We start from the raw sequence: 19,802 nt of genomic DNA, 5'->3' as shown, positions 1-19,802 counted from the left end.
GCATTGATCAACTTCTGTGCTGTTACCTAGTAATCAGTATTTAACTTAATACGCGATCTAGAATTTTCAGCTGAGTAATAACATAAAACCAGCTTTGCTTTAGATACACATCCATCATGGTTTGAACTGTCATTCTCTTGGGGGTGGGAAACAGTAAGGACACACACACAGATGATCCATGGTTTGCCAGTGGATGTCTCTCTAAACATTTCATCTACTTCACCAGTATGTGCCTATTAAAAGGTCATCTTTAGAACGCTAGGTATTTGACTATTAAACTTGCCCTTCGCTTCTTGACAGCAAACTCTTCCCGTAAAGAAGCCCCAAGGTACAGGTCTCTGAAGTCTTTCTGCAAGCACAACTTCATGAAGTCAGTAAAGAAATTCAGCTTTTCAGTAAAATGGACATATACAACAAGTACAAACACGATTCTAGCCCAAGTGAGAAAACTCTCTTGTAGTTCTGTCTTTCTGACTTAGAGTTCCTGAAATATGCCCCAGCCATTTCAGCTGGTGACTCAGGCATCACAGCCACACGTACTTTCCAAGTGTTACCTTCAGATCTGTTTCTCAGTCTGCCAAGTACATACAGTACCAGCCAGACCTGGCCAGCCACAACCCAATTAAATTTTCTCAACTACTTCTTCTGATGCAAATGCAAACATCCTTATTATCTACCAAGAGGCCCAAGTACAGAGGATTTCCTGTAGCCCAGCTCATAGCTAACCAGCTACAATAAGAATTAACTGCATAAATCTCATAAAATAACTCTTCCTGACCTAGATATTCTCCATGTTTGCAACCTAGTTCTCCTTTTCTACTCAGCCTGCCAGCTGATTGTCATGACCTAATCCATGCTATTTAAATTGATTTACATCCTTCAAGGAGCTCTTAACACCTCATCTTTAAATATTAAAAAAGGCACCAGGCACACACCTCAAGCAACTCAGCTCACCAATACCTTACCACGTTCCTGTTGAGATTGCCTGTACTATGGATATCCCATGAGGCTACACGTTATTTTCTGAGACTTGTGTTAAGAGCACTTTGTCACCACTGACGCTGCACTGTCACATCAGGTTTGATTTAGGCGTAAGGACTTTGGGATTGTTAAGTCAACCTGTAAGAACACGTGCATCCCTCACTTTAGGAATGACTCCATTGGAACAGCCTGAGAATTTAACAGGGCAAATTATAAAAAACTTATTTAATGTAAATTTACCCGTTGACAGATATTGGTCACCTGCTCTAGCTGTTACAATAGGTGAAAGTGTATTTAGAAAGCAAACATATCAATACATATAAAATTTATTTAAACTTCAGGTAAAAATGGCAGCAGCTATGGACAAATTTCATTTTAAAGCAAGAAGGCATAAAAAACTTCCCTAGGAAAGACAAGGAGTGCATTATTTACTCTGCTCCATTTCAGCACAGTATTACCAGTTTGTCAGGGAACTTGCATCACAAAAATGACATCGAAATAAAGAAAGCCCCCCCTAGTACATCATATTGCTGTTCTCTCTACTATGCTTCAGTTCAAGCTGTATCTCTTACCCATTTCCCTACACCAATGCTCTTCAGCCTTAAAGATGAAAAGTATAGAAAGCTCACAAGGTGTGCCAGATGACTTGAGAGCCAGGCTCTCAAAAGCACCAAGGAGAATCAAGCCATCTCATGAGACCTAAAGCAAATGTCAGTCCCTAATATGTCAGTTCTGTCCCTACAAGTAGGTAACTTCAGCTGTGAACAGTCTATGAGAGAACCACAGGAGTAATAAAGCTGGCACAAAATTAAGTTGGCTTTGAAGAATTATCCTTGTAGTTTCTCAGACATTTTAAGTAGATACCCATTCTCCCAGCATCAATTATTTATAAATGAAAAGGATTGTTTTGCTGTCAGAGAGTACTGAAACGGGAATCAACATATCAGATTATACTTCTGACTCTGCAACAAACTTCCACTGGGACCTAAAAAACAAACAAGATCTGTCTCTAAGTTTCCCATTTGTAGAACTACTCAGATTTGATTTATTAGTGACAGCAATGCAGAGAGATCTCTGAATACAAAATATTATAGAAACGCTAGGTTATCTGTTTCCTGAGCAAAAGTAATACAGTGGAAAAAAGTATCTGTGCATCTGAGCTGTTTCTTGGATTTTGAATACTTGTTTGCTGAATAATATAGCCTGGCCATTTGCATTACCATTTCAGAGAACAGAGGAAACAAAGAGGAGGTGCAACCCTGAAAAATTTGCTCTGAAATTCAAGACAGTCTGCCTTTCCCCCCAACACATCAACAAATTGCAAAATTGATGAGTCATGTAGGTTGGAAGGGACCTCCTCCAGAGGTCATCTAGCCCAGCCACTTCAGCAAAGCAGTGCCAACCACAACAGGTTGCCCAGTCTTGCCCCATTCAGCTTTGAACAGAATACAGACATTCCACAGCCTCTGGGAAACCTGTTACAGTTTTTTTACCATCCTTGCAGTAAATATTATTTCCCCTCTCACACTGAGTTGGAACTTCCCATTGCCTCTCCTACTGTGCACCTCTAGTTGTGTCTCCACCTTTTCCATAGCCATCCATCAGGGAGTTGTAGACAACAACAGCAGAAGCTCAATGGAATTTTTAAGGTCAAAGAAATCTTGTTCTGTCAGCTTCTCTTCGCAAGTAATATGGTCCAGACCCCTCATCACCTTGCTGGCCTCTCACTAGGTAAATATTTTTCTTGAACTAGGTAACGCAAAATTTAAGTCAAAGGTCTCAACTGCAGAGTGGAGAGGGAAAAATTCACTTCCCTTGACCTCTTGGCAACACCCTTGCTAAAACAGCCTGAGATGCTGATTAGTTTCTGTAGTGCAAGGGTGCACTGCTGACTCATGCTCTAGTTCTCGTCCACAAGCACTCCTAGGGCCCTTTTGTAAAGCAGCTTCCTAGCCCTCAGCCTGTACTGATGCATGGGGTTATTCTATGCCAAATGCAAGAAAGTGCAGGATTCTTTGACTTCACTGGAATTCACAAGGCAGCTTTCAGCGTGTGTTGAGATCCCCGTGACTGCTGAAAGCATACCTTCCTGTCCCACCATCCAGGACATTACTGAAGACATGATACAAGACTGTTTTCTGAGGGACACCACTCATAACTGGCCATTATTCGTACTTTGTGCCACTGACAACTGTCCTTTGGTTTTACAGTTCCACCAGTTTCCCACCCACTTTACTGTCTATTTATCCTTGGTCCCTGACCTTCCCAAAACTGGGTTTGACATTTGTGTTTTCCTAGTCATCAGGAACTTCCCACAATCACCATGACCATTCAAAGATAACAGATAGGCCTCACATGGACATCAGTGAGCTTCCTCAGATGCATCTCATCTAAGGCTCAGACTTATGTATTGCCTTATGTACTTTGTAACCATGCCTTCTTCTACTGTAGGCAATGACACATTCTCATAAAATTTGCAAGTAGGCTTTGGGAAGCCCAATGGAAAACTTTACCAATGAAAACTCCAGGAAAAAAAGCATGGAGTACCTCAGCCTTTTCTGTTACCTTTTAACAAAGCTCCCCTCCCCACTGAGCAGTGGGCACACGTTTTCCTTAGCCTTCCTCTTGCCACCGACATACATAGAGATGTCCCTTCTGCTGCCCTTCCCCTCCTTAATTTCAGTGCCAGATGAGCTTTGGCTTCCAGTCTTCCATGTCTTTACGAGAAGCCTGTCTCCAAGCACTCTTGAGTCTCACACCAATGCGCACAATCTATTCACCACAGACAACCCTTCTCAGTCTAAAACAGAAAACTGAACCAATACATATGCAGTTTATAATTAAAGCAGAAATATGTAAACAAGTTTCTTGAAAAAGAATACACGTGAGTATCCAAGTATACAAAATTACTCAAGACACTCATAAAATGTAGAGCTTAAATTATTACAATTATTAACTTAAATCATTATCTTATTAAAGTCTATACTTGGTTCACGGGTAGCCCAATTTCCTTCCAAACAGTGACATCTATGTAACTTACAGATATATGGCTATAGATTCTACAGACTAGCAAGTTACCTCCATCGTTTATTAAGTCAACTATAGCCAGTTAGTATTTATTTGTTTTGGCCAAAATACAGTTCCTTTTTATTTCCAACATGAAGAACTTCTTGGTTCCTCCTATAATGTAATACTGTTACAAACTTTGAATTCCTCTGCTTTGAGAAAATTGTTCTTGATGGTAACCCTACCAAAAAAATACAAACCAACCTTGAAACGCATAGTTTCAAAGGGGTTTTAAAATGGTGACAAAAAATTACAACTGAAGAGGCCTGAAAAAAATGTCCCCATAAATATCTGAAATAATTCCAAACAGCATACTATTCAACAGCATCAAGCTGCACAGAGTAACTAAAGTCGGGACTTGTTGATTCACAGTCCTCTCCTAATAGTTTCCTCTAAATTACCAAATCACAGTACAAGCTTCTGAAAGACAGGTGGCAGGAGAGTCAGGACTGTGCTATAAGGCAGAGCAAAGGAATAACTAGAACACTGCAAATACAATGGTATTTATAAATAGAAATAAATCAAGAAGTTGTACGACACCCCTAGGTATATCATGGTCTTCAGCGTGGTACATCTTGGCCTACAGTGACATTTATGAACAGAAAAGTTTTTTAAATGCTATGAAACAAAGATTTCTCCTTTCAGTATTTTAAGACTTTTCACTGAACAGCTCAACAAACCCCCTTTTTTTCTTAAAGAGCAGCTTTTCAAAATACAGTCTAAGTACATCTCAGAGCACTAAGAGGGAACACATTTAAAGTATGAAACACCTCTCTAGAGTGTGTATCTAGTACGTATCTAGTGTAGTATAATTCCCTACACTTCCAAACAAGATATATGCTTGAAAATTCTTCTCAAAAAGCTCTGCTTTTTGCCCACTGCTATACCTTGCATGAACCCTGCTCAGCTAGTAGAGAGGTGAATAATCGTTCTTGCTAATCTATAAAGCAAGCATTCAGCTGCAGGGGCGGGGGTTACAAAGAAATAAACACTTTTTAAGCAGTTACCTTCATTCTGATAAAGACCACAGGTGGTGCTGTTGATATAGCCAAGCAAAGTCAAATAAGAATAGAATACCACTTTCAAGCTTTTAGTAATGCTTAAGCAAGTTAAAAACAGCAGAAACTGGAAGTGAATGGAAAAGATATTGCCTTTCTATGGTAATTGTGTTTGCACTTCCTTTTGACTTTTTATGATGAAGTAGCCATAGAATGTTATTTTTCTTTTCCTGGAGAGAAAGGAAATCACATAACCTTATCAAAAAATGCAGCCAGCTAAAACCCTTCCCTTCCATTCATTTAAATACTTTTTATAAAACATAAATGCAATTATGCAAACCATTATGAAGTCACTAATCATTACTGTAACCGAGATATACATATAGCATATTCAGAGAGCTGGGGTCAATGATCCTTATTGGGTCCTTTTCCAATTTCACATAGTCTATGATTCTACGATATATACACATACACACACAACAACACACACACACACATTGTTGTTGTATGAAACTACAGCCAGGAGGGATCATTTAATAGCAGTTCTTTTGTGAAAGACATAATTTCACCTAATTTCATCATCTAGCATAACTATTTGAGGAGTTTCAATCCAGGATACAAATCTTCTCTTTCTAGTCAAACACTGAATTTGACCAAAGTTTACCTGGAGTCTCAATTACCATTAATCACTTGTCCAACTAATCAGTCTGCTGAACAATCAGAGAAATACCTATGAAGCCAAATGAAAGGAAAGGCTCAGTGTGGCAGAAAATACAGAGCCTGAGGACTCACACAGCCACTGAAGAGGCTGGGCAATACATGTTATAAACAAAATCTCTTTATGCCCATTGAAAATCGAGGATTGGGCTTCCCTTAGCAGGGCACTCATTTAAAGAAAATTAAACCTTTTTCCACTTCAGCAAAAGCAGAAGAGAAGAGAGAAGATAGCACAGTAGGATCTAATAACATTAAACTAAGATTTGACAGTTAACTGGCAGAAACACATATGTATTCAAAGAAGAGATTCTGTAAACCATACTATATAACAAACTAGCTATTTTTCCCCAGCTGCTTCAAGATCTAACTAGTCACCCCAGCTGAGACTGTGGGGTTTTGGAAGGCTTACAGAAGTGCCAACATCTGCTTCTATTCCCATCAACGTCAAATTTGTCAGAACACGAAACTGCACCGGGAAAACAATCTCTGTCATAGAAAAATAAAGTCTACTTCCACGGCTATCTGCTGAAGTACCAAGTGTAGCAGATTATATTTCCATTTCTTTCCTCCTCCCCCCCAAAAAATATATAAAAAAATATATGCAAATGCATTCACCTACTATTGTATCTAGCCTATTTCCCTGCAGCCTATCTGCATCCTAAAGTTCTTCAGGGTTTGTTCTGCCTTTACTGGCCAGTCAGTCTAAAGCACAATCATAAAAACTAAGCCTCGTTCCAAGTTACAAGGTGACAAATTAAACCAGAAACTTCTTGGCAGGTCTTTACTATTAAATACTTTAATTTCTCAGCAACTTCTTCTACCCACAGTTTTAGTCGTCTCTTTACTACTGCTATGTTGAAGGTTGGGTTGAGTACCCCAATTTACACAGTAAATGAAACTTCACATGAAAACAATAACTGTTTTTTTAAAAAAGCATTCACTAAAAAGTCAAAAATATTCCCAAGCACAAAATCATGAACCAATGAGAAATTTGGAAAAGTTTATGTACTTTTACTTGAGTCACCTAATTGTGCTTCTAGAGCAAAATTGAAAATTTTCATTATGTTTACACAGAGCACAGTAAATATACGTGCTTTGTCATTTGCTGTGAAGAATGACATAGATAAGGCACATTGATAAGGTTACAAATTTTATTTTAAAAGCGTCTTTACTGTAACACTCAAGGCAACATTAATTATTCAGTCACACAGTTGGATGACAAGTAATTATTTTAGACAGACTAAATATTTACTCAGCAATTGTTGCTTTCTCTCTCTTTCAGAGAATGCTTTCTATCCTTGCTTCTCTTTCATTGGAAAACAAAGATTTTGACATAGGAAATTGACATGATCACCACAGAGATCACCCAGCAGCAAAAAAACCCCAATTGCTAATCTAGCCAGTAAAGTATCACTTGTTTGTAACAGAAACCTCATACTGTGGCTCATATCTATAGATACAGTTTTCAAAGATGTTTTAGCGCCTTAGGTAAATTCTTCCATATATTTCTTTTAAGAAAAGCTAAATGCTAACAAATACAAAAGCTCTGGTATTGCAATGACACCCCAAATGCTATAATGAAATGCCTGAAGGAAACGTGTAAGCCTTTCTTAATGCCTCCTTCCTTCCTTTGCTTCTGCTACTGCTGGTGGATTTCAGTTTATCCACCTCATCTATGTTTACGTACCTCACTCAAATGGGCCCAAAATTGTTATTGCTTAGTACTACTGATATCTCCTTCCCTGGAGGTGTTTAAGGCACAGGTGGACGAGGTGCTAAGGGGCATGGTTTAGTGTTTGATAGGAATGGTTGGACTCGATGATCCAGCGGGTCTCTTCCAACTTGGTTATTCTATGATTCTATGAAGATTCAGGAGATCGGAAAGAATAATATTAATACAACCAGACCTTTCCACTCACATTTATGCTGTGATGAGTGCAGATTAAAAGCAATATACTACATTTGTACAGTGTAAAGCCCAAAAGAAGAGGTGAATGAACTCACATGGGAATGGCTACTCAGCTACTTAGATCCAATAAAATAAAGAATACATCAAATCTTCTGCTTTGCACTTAATAGCTTTGTAGACTTCTAACAGAATACACAACCCATGCTGCTTCTCACTACACTGATGCTAATGGGAGGATGAAGAATCACGGAAGACGAGGGGAACAAAAATACTTTAAGTAACCAGAAATTTGTCCTCTGTGAGATGCTCTTTAACTCCAATATAAAATAAAGAATCTAAATAAATCTAGCATATAGTAGATGCATTTCCAGTGTAGCATTTCACATGTTGAGACAAACCAGCAGTCACTTCCTTCTCATGATCTCTTCATTCTCCAGCCAGCCACAAGTTGCACCAGGCAAAGACCCATTTCCTCAACACGACTGCATCAGCAACTGAGGTCACCTCTTCCCATCACTGGGATAAATCAGGCTTATGCTTACACTCCTGTCTATGCTAAGTACTGCCCATCACAACAGTGTAATTTTTTTCTCAGCGAAAGAGGCCCTGCAGGTTATAAATTCACAAGACCTCACGAACATGAGTTAGGTGCGGTATGAAGTATGTATCTTCTATACAAATCCCACTTACATACAAGTCCTTTCCTATGCAAGAGCAATCGATTGAAGGTAACAGATTTCTTCTGTTACTTAATTGAACTGCCTCGTCAACAGGGTATATACACAAAACGGAAATAGCACCCTAAATGGGTGAAAAGTTAACTCTCTTCACCACCACTACTACACAAGTGCTAATGTACTTTTCCATATGAACTATTCACATCATAAAAGATTACATTCTGTAACCTTGAAGAAGAAATAGGCTGCAACCCTGAAACCTCAGGGGTTTTTTTTTAGTTTATCTAAGTGAATACTCTGTTCCTATTAACTGCAGTGAAAACTGCAGTTACTATGCACAAACTGTTAGGAAGACTATAAATTACTTCAGCTATTCAATCATAAAGGAAACATGGTTTCTGCCACAATGAGCTCCACTGACGCTGTTGAGGCAACCTGGAAGCCTAACTCTTAACTTTTACTGGGACTTCAACCCCTCGGGCTGCCTCTGCTTTAACAAGCAAAAATCCTGGAAAATAGAATAGGGATTGGACAGAGAAATAGTCAATGCTGGGACCCCATACTGTTGGCAGGGGGGTCACTTCAGACTAACTCTAGACTAGTCACTGGAACTGTACACTCATTAGCCACTGGATGTGCTCCTACAAAAAACCTTCCAGTTCTCTTTCATCCAAAAGGAAACCAGACTGTGTGCCTCAAGACCAGCTTATGATGTGAAACCAAGCTGAATAGAGTTTGTATCTCAGAAGAGCTTGTCCTAGAACTGCTAATGGTTTTAAGAATAAGAAAGGAAACAGTAAGCCTAGGACACCTAAATAAGAGCCTCCAGCTCAAGAAGTAACCATAGATACATATACAATGATGAGTTTGGTGGTTTATGTTGAATACATGTGACTGTCTCCATACTGGCCCTAGTCCAGTGGCCCTCATAAATCCACCACAACTGCTCTCAACAGCAGTCTTAGGAGGCAGGTCAAAGGAAAGCTCAGAAGTTGTTTCCTCAACCCAAGGCTGAGGTACAGCTAAAACGCATGACATTTCCCTGTCACCTGAAACCTGTTTACAACCATTAATGAATACAAAAAACTCAACTCACAATCAGGTATTTAACTCCAGCCCCCCTCTGTCTTTCCGTATGATTACTTAGGTCATTTTAATCCAAACTGCAAGAAGACTTCTACTGAATTCAATATTTAGAAGTAACTTGAAATACATATAGAGTCTGCTCTTTAGAAGGAGCTGAGCACTTACTGCTTGAACACCAATATCTGTTGTGTCTCAAACTGCAGTCCAAAATTAAAGATATTACAAATGATTTAAGATTGACATATGCCAAACTTGAGGTTTACGATAAAATATTGTAGAGCAGTCCCTTAGGATAGATATTTTTTTATACAGGTAAAATCCCATTGGTTAGTGGAGGCAAGTAAAATGTAATTGCACAGCCACCTTCTCAAACATATGTATTAAACTTCTTTCGAAAAAACAGGCACCACATTGGACCATTTACCATTTCTCATGGTTCTGCTGAGGATAAGCATATGGAGAAAATAAGCTACTCCGTAGATCTTATTTCACTCCAGCGCCTGTGCTTTTATTCTCCCCGTTACAGCCAAGTTGAGAATTTCCTCTTTCATGATAATAAGCAGAAAGTTCACAGATCTCAAGGCAGCAAAGCAGGAAGTCTGCAGTTCGAAGGATTTCCCCTCTTCAATGGGACAGGGGAGGAGAGAAAAGTATGAGGGGGCTGCAGTGACATCTTTGCAAACTCGAGCAGCTGATTTGGACGTACTTATCTCTACAGGGTTCTAAAGCGACACTACTGTGACCACATGCAAATGAAACGCTGCCTGCATCTGTTCTGTAATCATTTGTCACTCTGGCTTTTTGAAAAAGTGAAAACTTCTGCTTTTCCGATTAGGGTATTACCTGGCACAAATAATCCTAATCAACAGCGATAGTCAGATGTAGAAGGAAACTAAGAGTGCTGCAACACAGCTCTCACCAGCTACCTTCCCAGCTGACCCTGTATCACAAGACAGGAGCAAATGCCACATGTGGCTTTAATGCCAAGCAGCTGCAGCACAGCAGCCCCCTCTGTCCTCCTCCTGCACCGCTGTGTTCCAGGCTACCCAAACGGCTGAAGAAATGGAACTGCGGAGCCCTATAATGGATGCGAGCCCCCCTATAATGGACGCAAACCCCCTATAATGAATGTGAGCCCCCCTATAATGAATGCAAGCCCCCTTATATGGAATGCAAACCCCCTATAATGGGCGCGAGCCACCCTATAAGGAACACGAGCCCCCTTACATGGAATGCAAACCCCCTATAATGAACGTGAGCCCCCCTATAATGGAATGCAACCCCCCTATAATGAACACGAGCCCCCTTATATGGAATGCAAACACCCTATAATGATCGTAAGACCCCTATAATGGACGTGAGCCCCCCCATAAGGAACGCAAGACCCCCTATAAGGAACGCGAGCCTCCACACCCAAGGCAGACCCGAACCCAACTCCATCACCCCGTCAGCCTCCCCGCCCGGAGAAGCGAGGCAGCCGGAGGGCAGCTGGGGGGTGACGGGCGACCCGCCACCGCCTGCCCCTCGCCAGCCCTTCGGAACCCGTCGCCCCGGCTCACCGACACCAGGAACTCCAGCGTGCCCACGTAGTCCCGCTCGGTCTTGAGCAGCTCGTTGAGGACGCAGACCCGCAAGCGAAGCTGCTTCTCCAAGTCCTTCCCGCTTTCCCCCTTGGCTTCGCCTTTGCTTTCCTCCGTCATGGTGCGGCGAGGAGCGGCGGCTGCGAGCGGAGCCGGCGAGGACGACAAAAGACCCCGCTGAGTTAGTTACAGCCCCGGGACGGGTCCCCAGCCCCGCGGCCCCCTCCCCGCCCTCAGCCGCCGGCTCCTTTCCCGTCAGGAAGGGGACGCAGCCTGGAGGAAACGAGCGGCCGCTGGTTCCCGGCTCGCCCCGGGAGCTGGGAGGCTGCAAAGCCTCCGCGGCGGCACAGACTTGGACATTAATCAAAAGCTTTGTATCCATGTGACTCCAACCCCTTCCCTCCCCCCCCCCCCAACCCCCCTTCGCTAAATCTCAGGAAAAAGGAGAGGAAACAACTTCAGGGAAGATTGCGTGCCAGCAGCTGCCTGTTTCGCACACAGGCTGCGATCTCCGGCTCGAGGCTAATTGGAGATCTCCAACGGGAGAGAGCAGGACTTATAAAAACGTCCCAGCAGGCTGGCCGGCCCGGGAATCCATCGGCAGTTGTTTATGTTTGGGATTAATTGTCAGCAATGGAGCTGTTTCAACTTCCACACCTTCCCATGAGATGTATATTATAACCCATGCAGTGCTGTTTAATGTCTTCATATTGACAGAGAGATTGAGTGCACCCTCAGCAAGTTTGCAGACAACAGCAAGCTGAGTGGTGCAGTTGCCACACCAGAAGGACGGGATGTCATCCAGAGGGACCTGGACAAGCTGGAGAAGTGGGGCTGTGAGAACCTCATGAGGTTCAACAGGGCCAAGTGCAAGGTCCTGCACCTGAGTTGGGGCAATCCATGATTTCAGTACAGGATGGGGGATGATGTGATTGAGAGCTGCTCTGCAGAGAAGGACTTGGGGGTGCTAGTCCATGAGAAGCTCAACATGAGCTGGCAATCCACACTCAAAGCTCAGGCGGCCAACTGTATCCTGGGCTGCATCAAAAGAAGCATGGCCAGCAGGTCAAGGGAAGTGATTCTGCCCCTCTACTCTCCTGAGATCCCCCTGGACTACTGTGTCCAGTTCTGGAATCCTCAACATAACAAAGATATGGAGATGTTGGAATGGGTCCAGAGGAGGGCTACAAAGAAGGTCCAAGGGCTGGAGCACCTTCCATACAAGGACAGTCTGAGAGAGTAGGGCTTGTTCAGCCTGGAGAAGAGAACGCTTTGAGGAGATCTTATAGCGACCTACCAGTACCTGAAGAAGGTTACAAGAAAACTGAAGAGGGGCTGTTTACAAAGGCTTGTAGTGATAGGACTAGAGGCAGTAGGTTTAAACTGGAGAGGGACAGATTTAGACTAGACATAAGGAGGAATTTCTTCACAATGAGGGTGGTGAGGCACTGGCATAGGTTGCCCAGGGAAGCTGTGGATGCCCCATCCCTGGAGGTGTTCAAGACTGGGTTGGATAGGGCCTTGGGCAGCTTGGTCTGTTGGGAAGTGTCTCTGCCCATGTCAGGGGGATTGGAACTAGGTGATCTTTAAGGTCCTTTCCAACCCAAACTATTCTATGATTCTATGTATAGCACAAGTGATGCGCATTACAAATACATGCTTTGATATTCTTCTGAACAAACACGCGTAGCTAAGTGTGTGCATGTGCTAAGGGGGTACAACCAGTACTATCTGAAATAGGTACAGAAAAGTTCTTCTGAGACAGGATTTTTCTGTTTATTGAAATGTGCTGTGAAATCTCCAGGTTATACAGTTTTCCTGCCTTACTGTATCATGCAAATCTGAACTTCCAAAGCAAAGAGTAAAAACCTTTTCAAACAGTTAGCAAATGTATGTAGCTACTCTATATTGTACAAGAGGAACTAATTTCTTGAAAACTGAAACATGTTAGGACACTACAATGCAAATTTTGAGACCACTCAGGAAAGCTGGAGGTTTCCCTGGCTGGGTTTTCAATCTATGACTGGAAAGAAAAGTCAGGTCTTCAACTTACAGATTCTGTAACAAAATATCTTTCTAAAATTGCATCATCTTAAAAGGAAAGAATAAAATGAAAACCACAGTCTATAACCCTTCTACAGATGCTGTACAAGCTGAGGCATTGAGAAGAGTCCTTACTGAGAGAGAATAAGCAAAGACTGTTCTGATAACTAGACATCATCTAGCTCTTTGCCTTGAACATCTTTTGGGAAATAGAGAATACCATTCCCCCGAGATATTTCTCAAAGAGAAACAATAAGAGAGCGTGTTTCTTTGAAAGTGTCCTACTTCCCTGTGTTCTCCCCTTCCCAAACACACATTGCTCTGTTGTATAAAACCTAGGCAAGAAATAGCAGTTTCTGGGGCTGGTTCTGCTATGTGTATCCTGCTCAGCCATTTCAGCCTGTGCAGAGTAGTCTGTGAACTTGCCTGCTGACCTCAGCATAGCTCTTTCATAGGACACTAGTCCATTACAAGACCAGAAATCGATTCTGATGAAAATAAGAACTTCATGTTTTTAAGGACCTCACTCCCCTGCCAAGTTTGGTTCAATTGGACTGATGGGTTGAAAACAGACTGGAGAAAAAAAGCCTACACAGTTCAATCACTGAAGCTTGTTTTCTTAGGAAGCCTGTCTAAAATAGAAAATGTGTCTGATCATTAGCTCAAAACTTCGTCATCCTCTTGAGTGTGCTTCACTGGTGAGGCACAGAACTGAAGTCCCAAATCTCTGTGGCATCTGCCCTGTCCTGTGGGGGAGATAAAATGCTTCACACTTACACTAGCACCAAGAAGGCTGATGCTGTGGTGGAAAGGCAAAAAAAGACTAATCTACTGAACTCATGATAAAGTTTTCTCAAGTGATAACCAGCAAAAAAGGACTTGACACCACTGGTGCAGAACACCACACTATCGCCTTCCCATTCCTGAACGTATGTGGGTGCTCTTCTTCAGGCAATCATAGCCAGGTGCTTCAAACTAGTTAAATTTCCAGTGAGTAAGCTACAGTTTGTGATTTTGGACATTTCCTTTTGTTCTTGGTTTCAGCTGTGTGCCATTAGTTGTCACAACCAACATGCACGCTCACAGACCAAGGTGAAGGCTAAAGGAGGCACAAGCAGCAGCTTATTTTCTTCCCCATCATATATACCGGTAAGAATCCCTTCCCTTCACATTTTTATCGTCTCATTGCCAGAAGACCTTAAAGCCAAAGTGATCCTTGTCCCAGTTCACACATCTTCTGCCTGCGCACAACTGATTCTTGCTGCTTCTGTCAGGTAGGCAGCTACAGCTGTTTGGGCCAGCAGAAGCATTACTGACAACACAGAAGAGATTTTTATGACTCACTTAAGGCCATTAAACCCAGCAAAGCCTGTAGCAGATGTGCAATGATAGGAAAAGTAGTTCTAAGTACCAGACAACAATCTATGGAAAACATATGTGCATACAAGCTTAGCCAATTTTCCTGACAACGTGCTCAAAGTACTAAAGACAAGGGCAAATTACTCTTTTCCCCTAGATTCAAGAAAAAGCTAAATAGCTTCAGTAGTAGTTTTAACTACATCAAAATTGGCAGAAAAAGAATAAAAAAAAAAAAGGTGGAGTATACACACAAGATGAAAGGTGTCAGCCCAAACAAAGTGTTTTAAGCAACTAAAGAGCAGATTTTACATTGTGTTGTGTCGTGGAACCTGACTAATAGGTAGCACTACCTGTTCTAAATACAGAATCAAGTTAAGTAAAACAGTGTATTGGTTGTGCTAGCATGGGACAGACAGCAATTCTTTCTCCCTGTGGTGAAAGCCACAGGTCTGGAGAAACTGCAAAAATCAGATTGTTTCCATGAGGTACTGTAGCTTTTGAATGCAACAAGAACTATTTCAGTCCAAGGGTACTTGAGGCCCAAGTTTGAACCCTGTTTAAAGAGTCCAGTTGAAAAAATACAGCACCACACAACTTATGGCCTATTCACAAAAACACATAATTGAGGGTGAATGGGACCTCTCAAGATCACCTAATCCAACCCCCCTGCTCAAGCAGGGTTACCTACAGCAGGCGGCCCAGAGCAACAGCACAGGCTGGCCGGCCAGGTTTTGAGTATCTCTACAGGTGGAGACTCCTCAGCCTTTCTGGGATACCTGTGCCAGTGTTTGACCGATATTCTACAGTAAAAAAGAAAGTCTTCCCTTGTGTTCGAACAGAATTTCATGTTTTTTAATGTGTGCCCACTGCCTCTTGTCTTGTTAGCAGGCACTACTGAGTAGAGTCTGGCTCAGACTTATTCATTCCCTCCCATCAAGCATTTAGAACCATGGATAAGATTATTCTGAACCTTCTCCACAGGCTGAGCAGTCCCAGCTCTCTCAGCCTCTCCTTACATGCAAGATCCTCCATTCCCTTAATAATCTTCATGGTCTTGTCTGATAACCTGAAACAAGTTTCCAGATGTTAAAATCCTTATTCATGACAGGCAGAAGTAATTAAACTTCAAGGATCTGCCATGACACTTGTGGACTGTATAGGAAAACCACTTGGATTTGTTTGTGTGTTGTTACTGAACGATGAATGCCAGTGCAATACAGCTCACACATGAGTAATCAGACTTTCTGCAAGGCTTATTATCTTGTATTGCAGTACTGTAAAGGACTCTTTAGTCCAGCTGGGAATTTAAGGTTGTCTTGTTCAGAGAAAGCTGAAATAAGTTTCTGAAGCTGTATCCGTAGATGGGATAGCTTACTTTCCAGGCTGCTCACCAACATTGAAGACTTTTCTCTCTCCAAGGTTAGTTTTCCTGAATTACAAAACCCAGGGACAGACTAACACAAGCCAGCCATTTCTGCTCCCCTTGCAGAAAATACCACTGGGGGGCCCTTTTCTCCGGGTAATTTTTCACACTCTAACCTGCCTAAACAGTCCATGCAATGAAGAAATGGCTATCAGAGCTAAAACTAGCCATTTTCTTGTAGCAATCTTTCCTACCAGAGCTTAACAGAATGTATAAAAAAATAAAAATCCGCAAACCCACACAGAATTTTTAAGAGACCCATCCAAGAAATGTGATTAACACACAACAATAAAAAAGTTCACCTGAGTAAAAAACAGTCTGTTTACATGTGGCTCTAATACCATACTGAGCAATGAAAATATTAATACACACAGGACTAGCTGTAAACTGTTATGAAGTAAGTGTCGGAGGGTGAGTAAATGGAGGAGTTCACTTCTGACACATTGCTTTCTTTTCATTCACTGCAGACTTTACACTACACCAGCTTTGCAGTCTCAAATTTTAAAGAGATGTCGTTATTTGTACTGAATGGACCAAAATAATCAATTCTGCAATCTTTCTTTATGGCATTTTTGAAGGATGATGGAGGCATTTTAACTGCACAGACGCTTAAATGGCCACAAGCACTGGAAGTTTGTGGAGATAATGTAAAATAATCAATACAATGCTTACAGTGAGCTCATATAATCAAAAGGTTTCTGCAGATATTCTGAATACCAGCTGAATAGTCACCCCCAAAACCCAGACTTTCTTAGTCCAAACTGCGACAATATTACTTTCCAAGTATGAATGCACTAGTTTTCACCAGTTTTTCCACAAGCCTGTGATAATGGTGCTATCTGCAAGGCCTTCAACCATTTAATTCCCACCAGCGGAAGGGGCACAGCAAACGTCTGTAGCAAACAAAATGTTACATTCAGCTTTACTTAGCATATAAATAACTATTACATGATCCAAATCTGAATTATCTGATTTTATTTCTAGATTATAACTCTTAATAAAAGGTGTGACTTGTAATTCACTTTCCCTATACGAATCAATTATACCTTTAAGAAACCCTGCAGCAAGAAGACACTTAAGGCTTATAATGGCAAGTGACCACTACAAATGGTTTTCCTTCAGAAGCCTATCTAACATGAGCCAGCACATCTTCAGAACCTCAAGACAGCAGCACAGTTCACATACCTTTTGAATTTAAATTGGTATTAAAAGGACTATCTAACCCAAAAGCATGGCAAAATCTCCTGAGGGAACTCTAATTAGCTCATGAAAAAACTGATCTTACACAGCACCAGCATGACAAAGTAAAAATGGTCTCTACTAGTCTCAACACCAGCTTAGTGTACCTTGATGAAAGCTATTTAAACTAAAATCTCACCTGACACAGTATCTAGGCAGAAGGACAGAATGGACAGCTGTGGGCAATTACTCCACCTCACTTTCAACAGGACATCTGATTACAGCTTCTTCACACTAGACATTTAGCAACCTTCTAAAAAGCTGATAGGACACTGAAATAAAAATAGTTATAAACTATTCAAGCTGAAATAAGCTGAATACAATAAACTGAATAAGCAAGTAATCTCAAAAAAACTCCTACATCTTGGTGAGAAATAAATTAATTGGAGAGTTAACTGCATCTTTCATGTTGCTAGCTGGATTTATATCATTCTGGATTCTCCCTGGGAAAGAAACCATAACTGATCAATTAAAGCAGCATTTTGATCTGCTCGTGGGAGCTCTGCAGAAAAACCAAACATAGACTGAGCAGGGCTTTATGTGGAAACAGCGACAGAAAATAACTCAACCACTCCTTTAACTTTTGTATAACAGACAATGAAACAGTATCTGATATGAAGGAAAGCATGATGAATTTTCATTTGGTTTACTTCAAGGTAAATAGGAAAACAATCTTCTAATAATAATAACCTAATTATGAGCTTTCAGGAGAAATGCTAATTGATATACTGTGAGTTCTCCAAAGACAACAGCATAGTTTTTTGTAGTTATCAGAGGATAATTACTCATCAATAAGTTTCCAGCGTTAGTGGTTGAACTATTATAGAAACGAGACCAACTATTCTGCAGTATTTAGAAGGTGGAAAGAACATTAGATTAATCAGCTGGTACAAGCTATAAATAAACAGACACATCTGCATCCGATTTTCACAGACATTCTTTATACCTTGGCGAGTACATGACATGTGAGCCCACCTGAAGGCACTTTCACTCAGCTTGAAATACCTTTGACATAAGGGGTAATTTTATCACATCTAACTAAGGAACTTTTGTCCCTCAAAGGGAATAGACTCACTACTGTTATTCAGTAGCTATTAAGTATCAGATTCAAAAATCTGGGTTTTTTTCTCAAGTATTTTACTATTCTTACTCTTGTACAATGCCTTAGAAGAGTTTTTTCATCTTTGTTCAAAGGGTAAGATTGATCAGAAATCTCTCTAGTCGTTGCACGTGCAGTGTAAGGTACTGTCAATATTTGCTGAAAATCTTAAATTAGTCTTAAATTGAGCAAGGCTACTAATTAGGTTAAAAAAATCTATCTTGCTTTAATTGCTGGATGAAGTGATACAGGAACCTCAAATATCAGCAACTGAAAGCCTAAGGGTTTGAAACCCAAACCCTCTGTTCCTACTTTGTAAGAAATCATTTATGCTCTCAAATGAGTGTTTGAGAGAGAGGTTGGGGAGCTGGTAAGGAGAGGTAACATAAAGCAGATGTCCAGAAGCAAACTAAACATACATGTAAGCAAAACACAGGTCACGCTGGTAATACCAGCACAAAACAAACAGCGTTTTATTTCCATTTTCATTTAAGTAACCAATACTTGCACTGCATCTCTTTTTCTCTCTTGATGCAAGAGTAAATAAATACGGGTTGTTCAAGTTATCATGTGCTATAAGGTACGTGGCAGCTAAGCTGCTTTTTTCTCCTAGTTTCTTTTGGCATGCAACAACTTGCATAGATAACAAAGAACAGCTGAGATACTGAGTTCACTGGTTAAAGTTGAAGTACAGAAGAAACTGCCATTATACTCCAGAGATTTTATGGTGATGATACCCAAAGCAGATATTTTTTATTTCCAACCCTTCAGAGAATACAACAGCAGAGAGAGTAATATTTTAAAACCATCCTGATTTAGGCATTCTAGCAAGACCTATCAATGAAGAAAAGATAAACTTTAAACTGAAATGAAAAATCAATTTGAATTTTATCATGGTTGATGTATTTTCTTCACTAAGGAGCTGAAAGAATGGTAACTGCTACGGAGAAATCTAAATATGTTCTTCCCTAGGTAGGGAACTTACTGACAGAAGATGCAACTTCTACTAAAATGAATCTTATAAAAACCTTTTTCTCGTTACCAGAAAAGCAGAGTAAGACTGGACATGCCCAGAGAGCATGACCAAGTACAGTAGAGAATTACAGTATTCATTTGATAGAAAGTTTTTATATGAAGGACTGAAACCATTCTATTTGTAAAAGCAGAATTTAAAAAAAAACCCTGAATGGCAAATTTACCTCAGTAGCAACTTAACTATTTTATGCCAAGATATTTCATAGACAAACTATGATTTGTATGTTGTGATGTTCTCTGTTCATTTGTCCAAACAGGGAAAAAGCCAAGGCTCTACAAAGCCACGTGCTTTATCCATGAAACAACATGACACAAGGTTAGATCATCAGCTGACATAAATCACCATAATTCCATTAATTTCACTGACCATTAAAGACTCAAATGAAATACAGACTAACAGTCTAACTCTACTTGAACTATCATCCATTTATTTTAGCTAAGTATGTGAAAAAGACCAAACATTACTATGGAGTTGCAATGGTTATTTGGAGGCAGAAATGTTGCTGGTTTACAGCGTGTTCCTAGTATACTTTCCTCTGGGAAGGCAGTAGGACAGACAACATTAAAAACAAAATAGAAAATCACTATTA

The 19,802-nt window shown here is 40.8% G+C and overlaps 1 protein-coding gene across 1 annotated transcript in view; it reads right to left on the bottom strand.

The window, feature by feature from the left end:
- The window catches only part of PREX2 (phosphatidylinositol-3,4,5-trisphosphate dependent Rac exchange factor 2), a 182,454-nt gene extending 171,287 nt beyond the window's left edge, over positions 1-11,167 (bottom strand). Inside the window, exon 1 of the mRNA XM_069854213.1 lies at positions 10,994-11,167. Within this exon, the coding sequence (XP_069710314.1) occupies positions 10,994-11,134 (141 nt within the window). The 5' untranslated portion in view covers positions 11,135-11,167. The remainder of the gene's footprint in view (positions 1-10,993) is intronic.
- Between the last annotated feature and the right edge of the window lie 8,635 nt (positions 11,168-19,802).

This window comes from Phaenicophaeus curvirostris, chromosome 3 (assembly GCF_032191515.1).
Source record: "Phaenicophaeus curvirostris isolate KB17595 chromosome 3, BPBGC_Pcur_1.0, whole genome shotgun sequence".
In the NCBI taxonomy this organism is placed as follows: Eukaryota; Metazoa; Chordata; class Aves; order Cuculiformes; family Cuculidae; genus Phaenicophaeus; species Phaenicophaeus curvirostris.
Note: the sequence above shows the minus strand (reverse complement) of the source record. Positions and strands in the feature narration are given on the sequence as shown.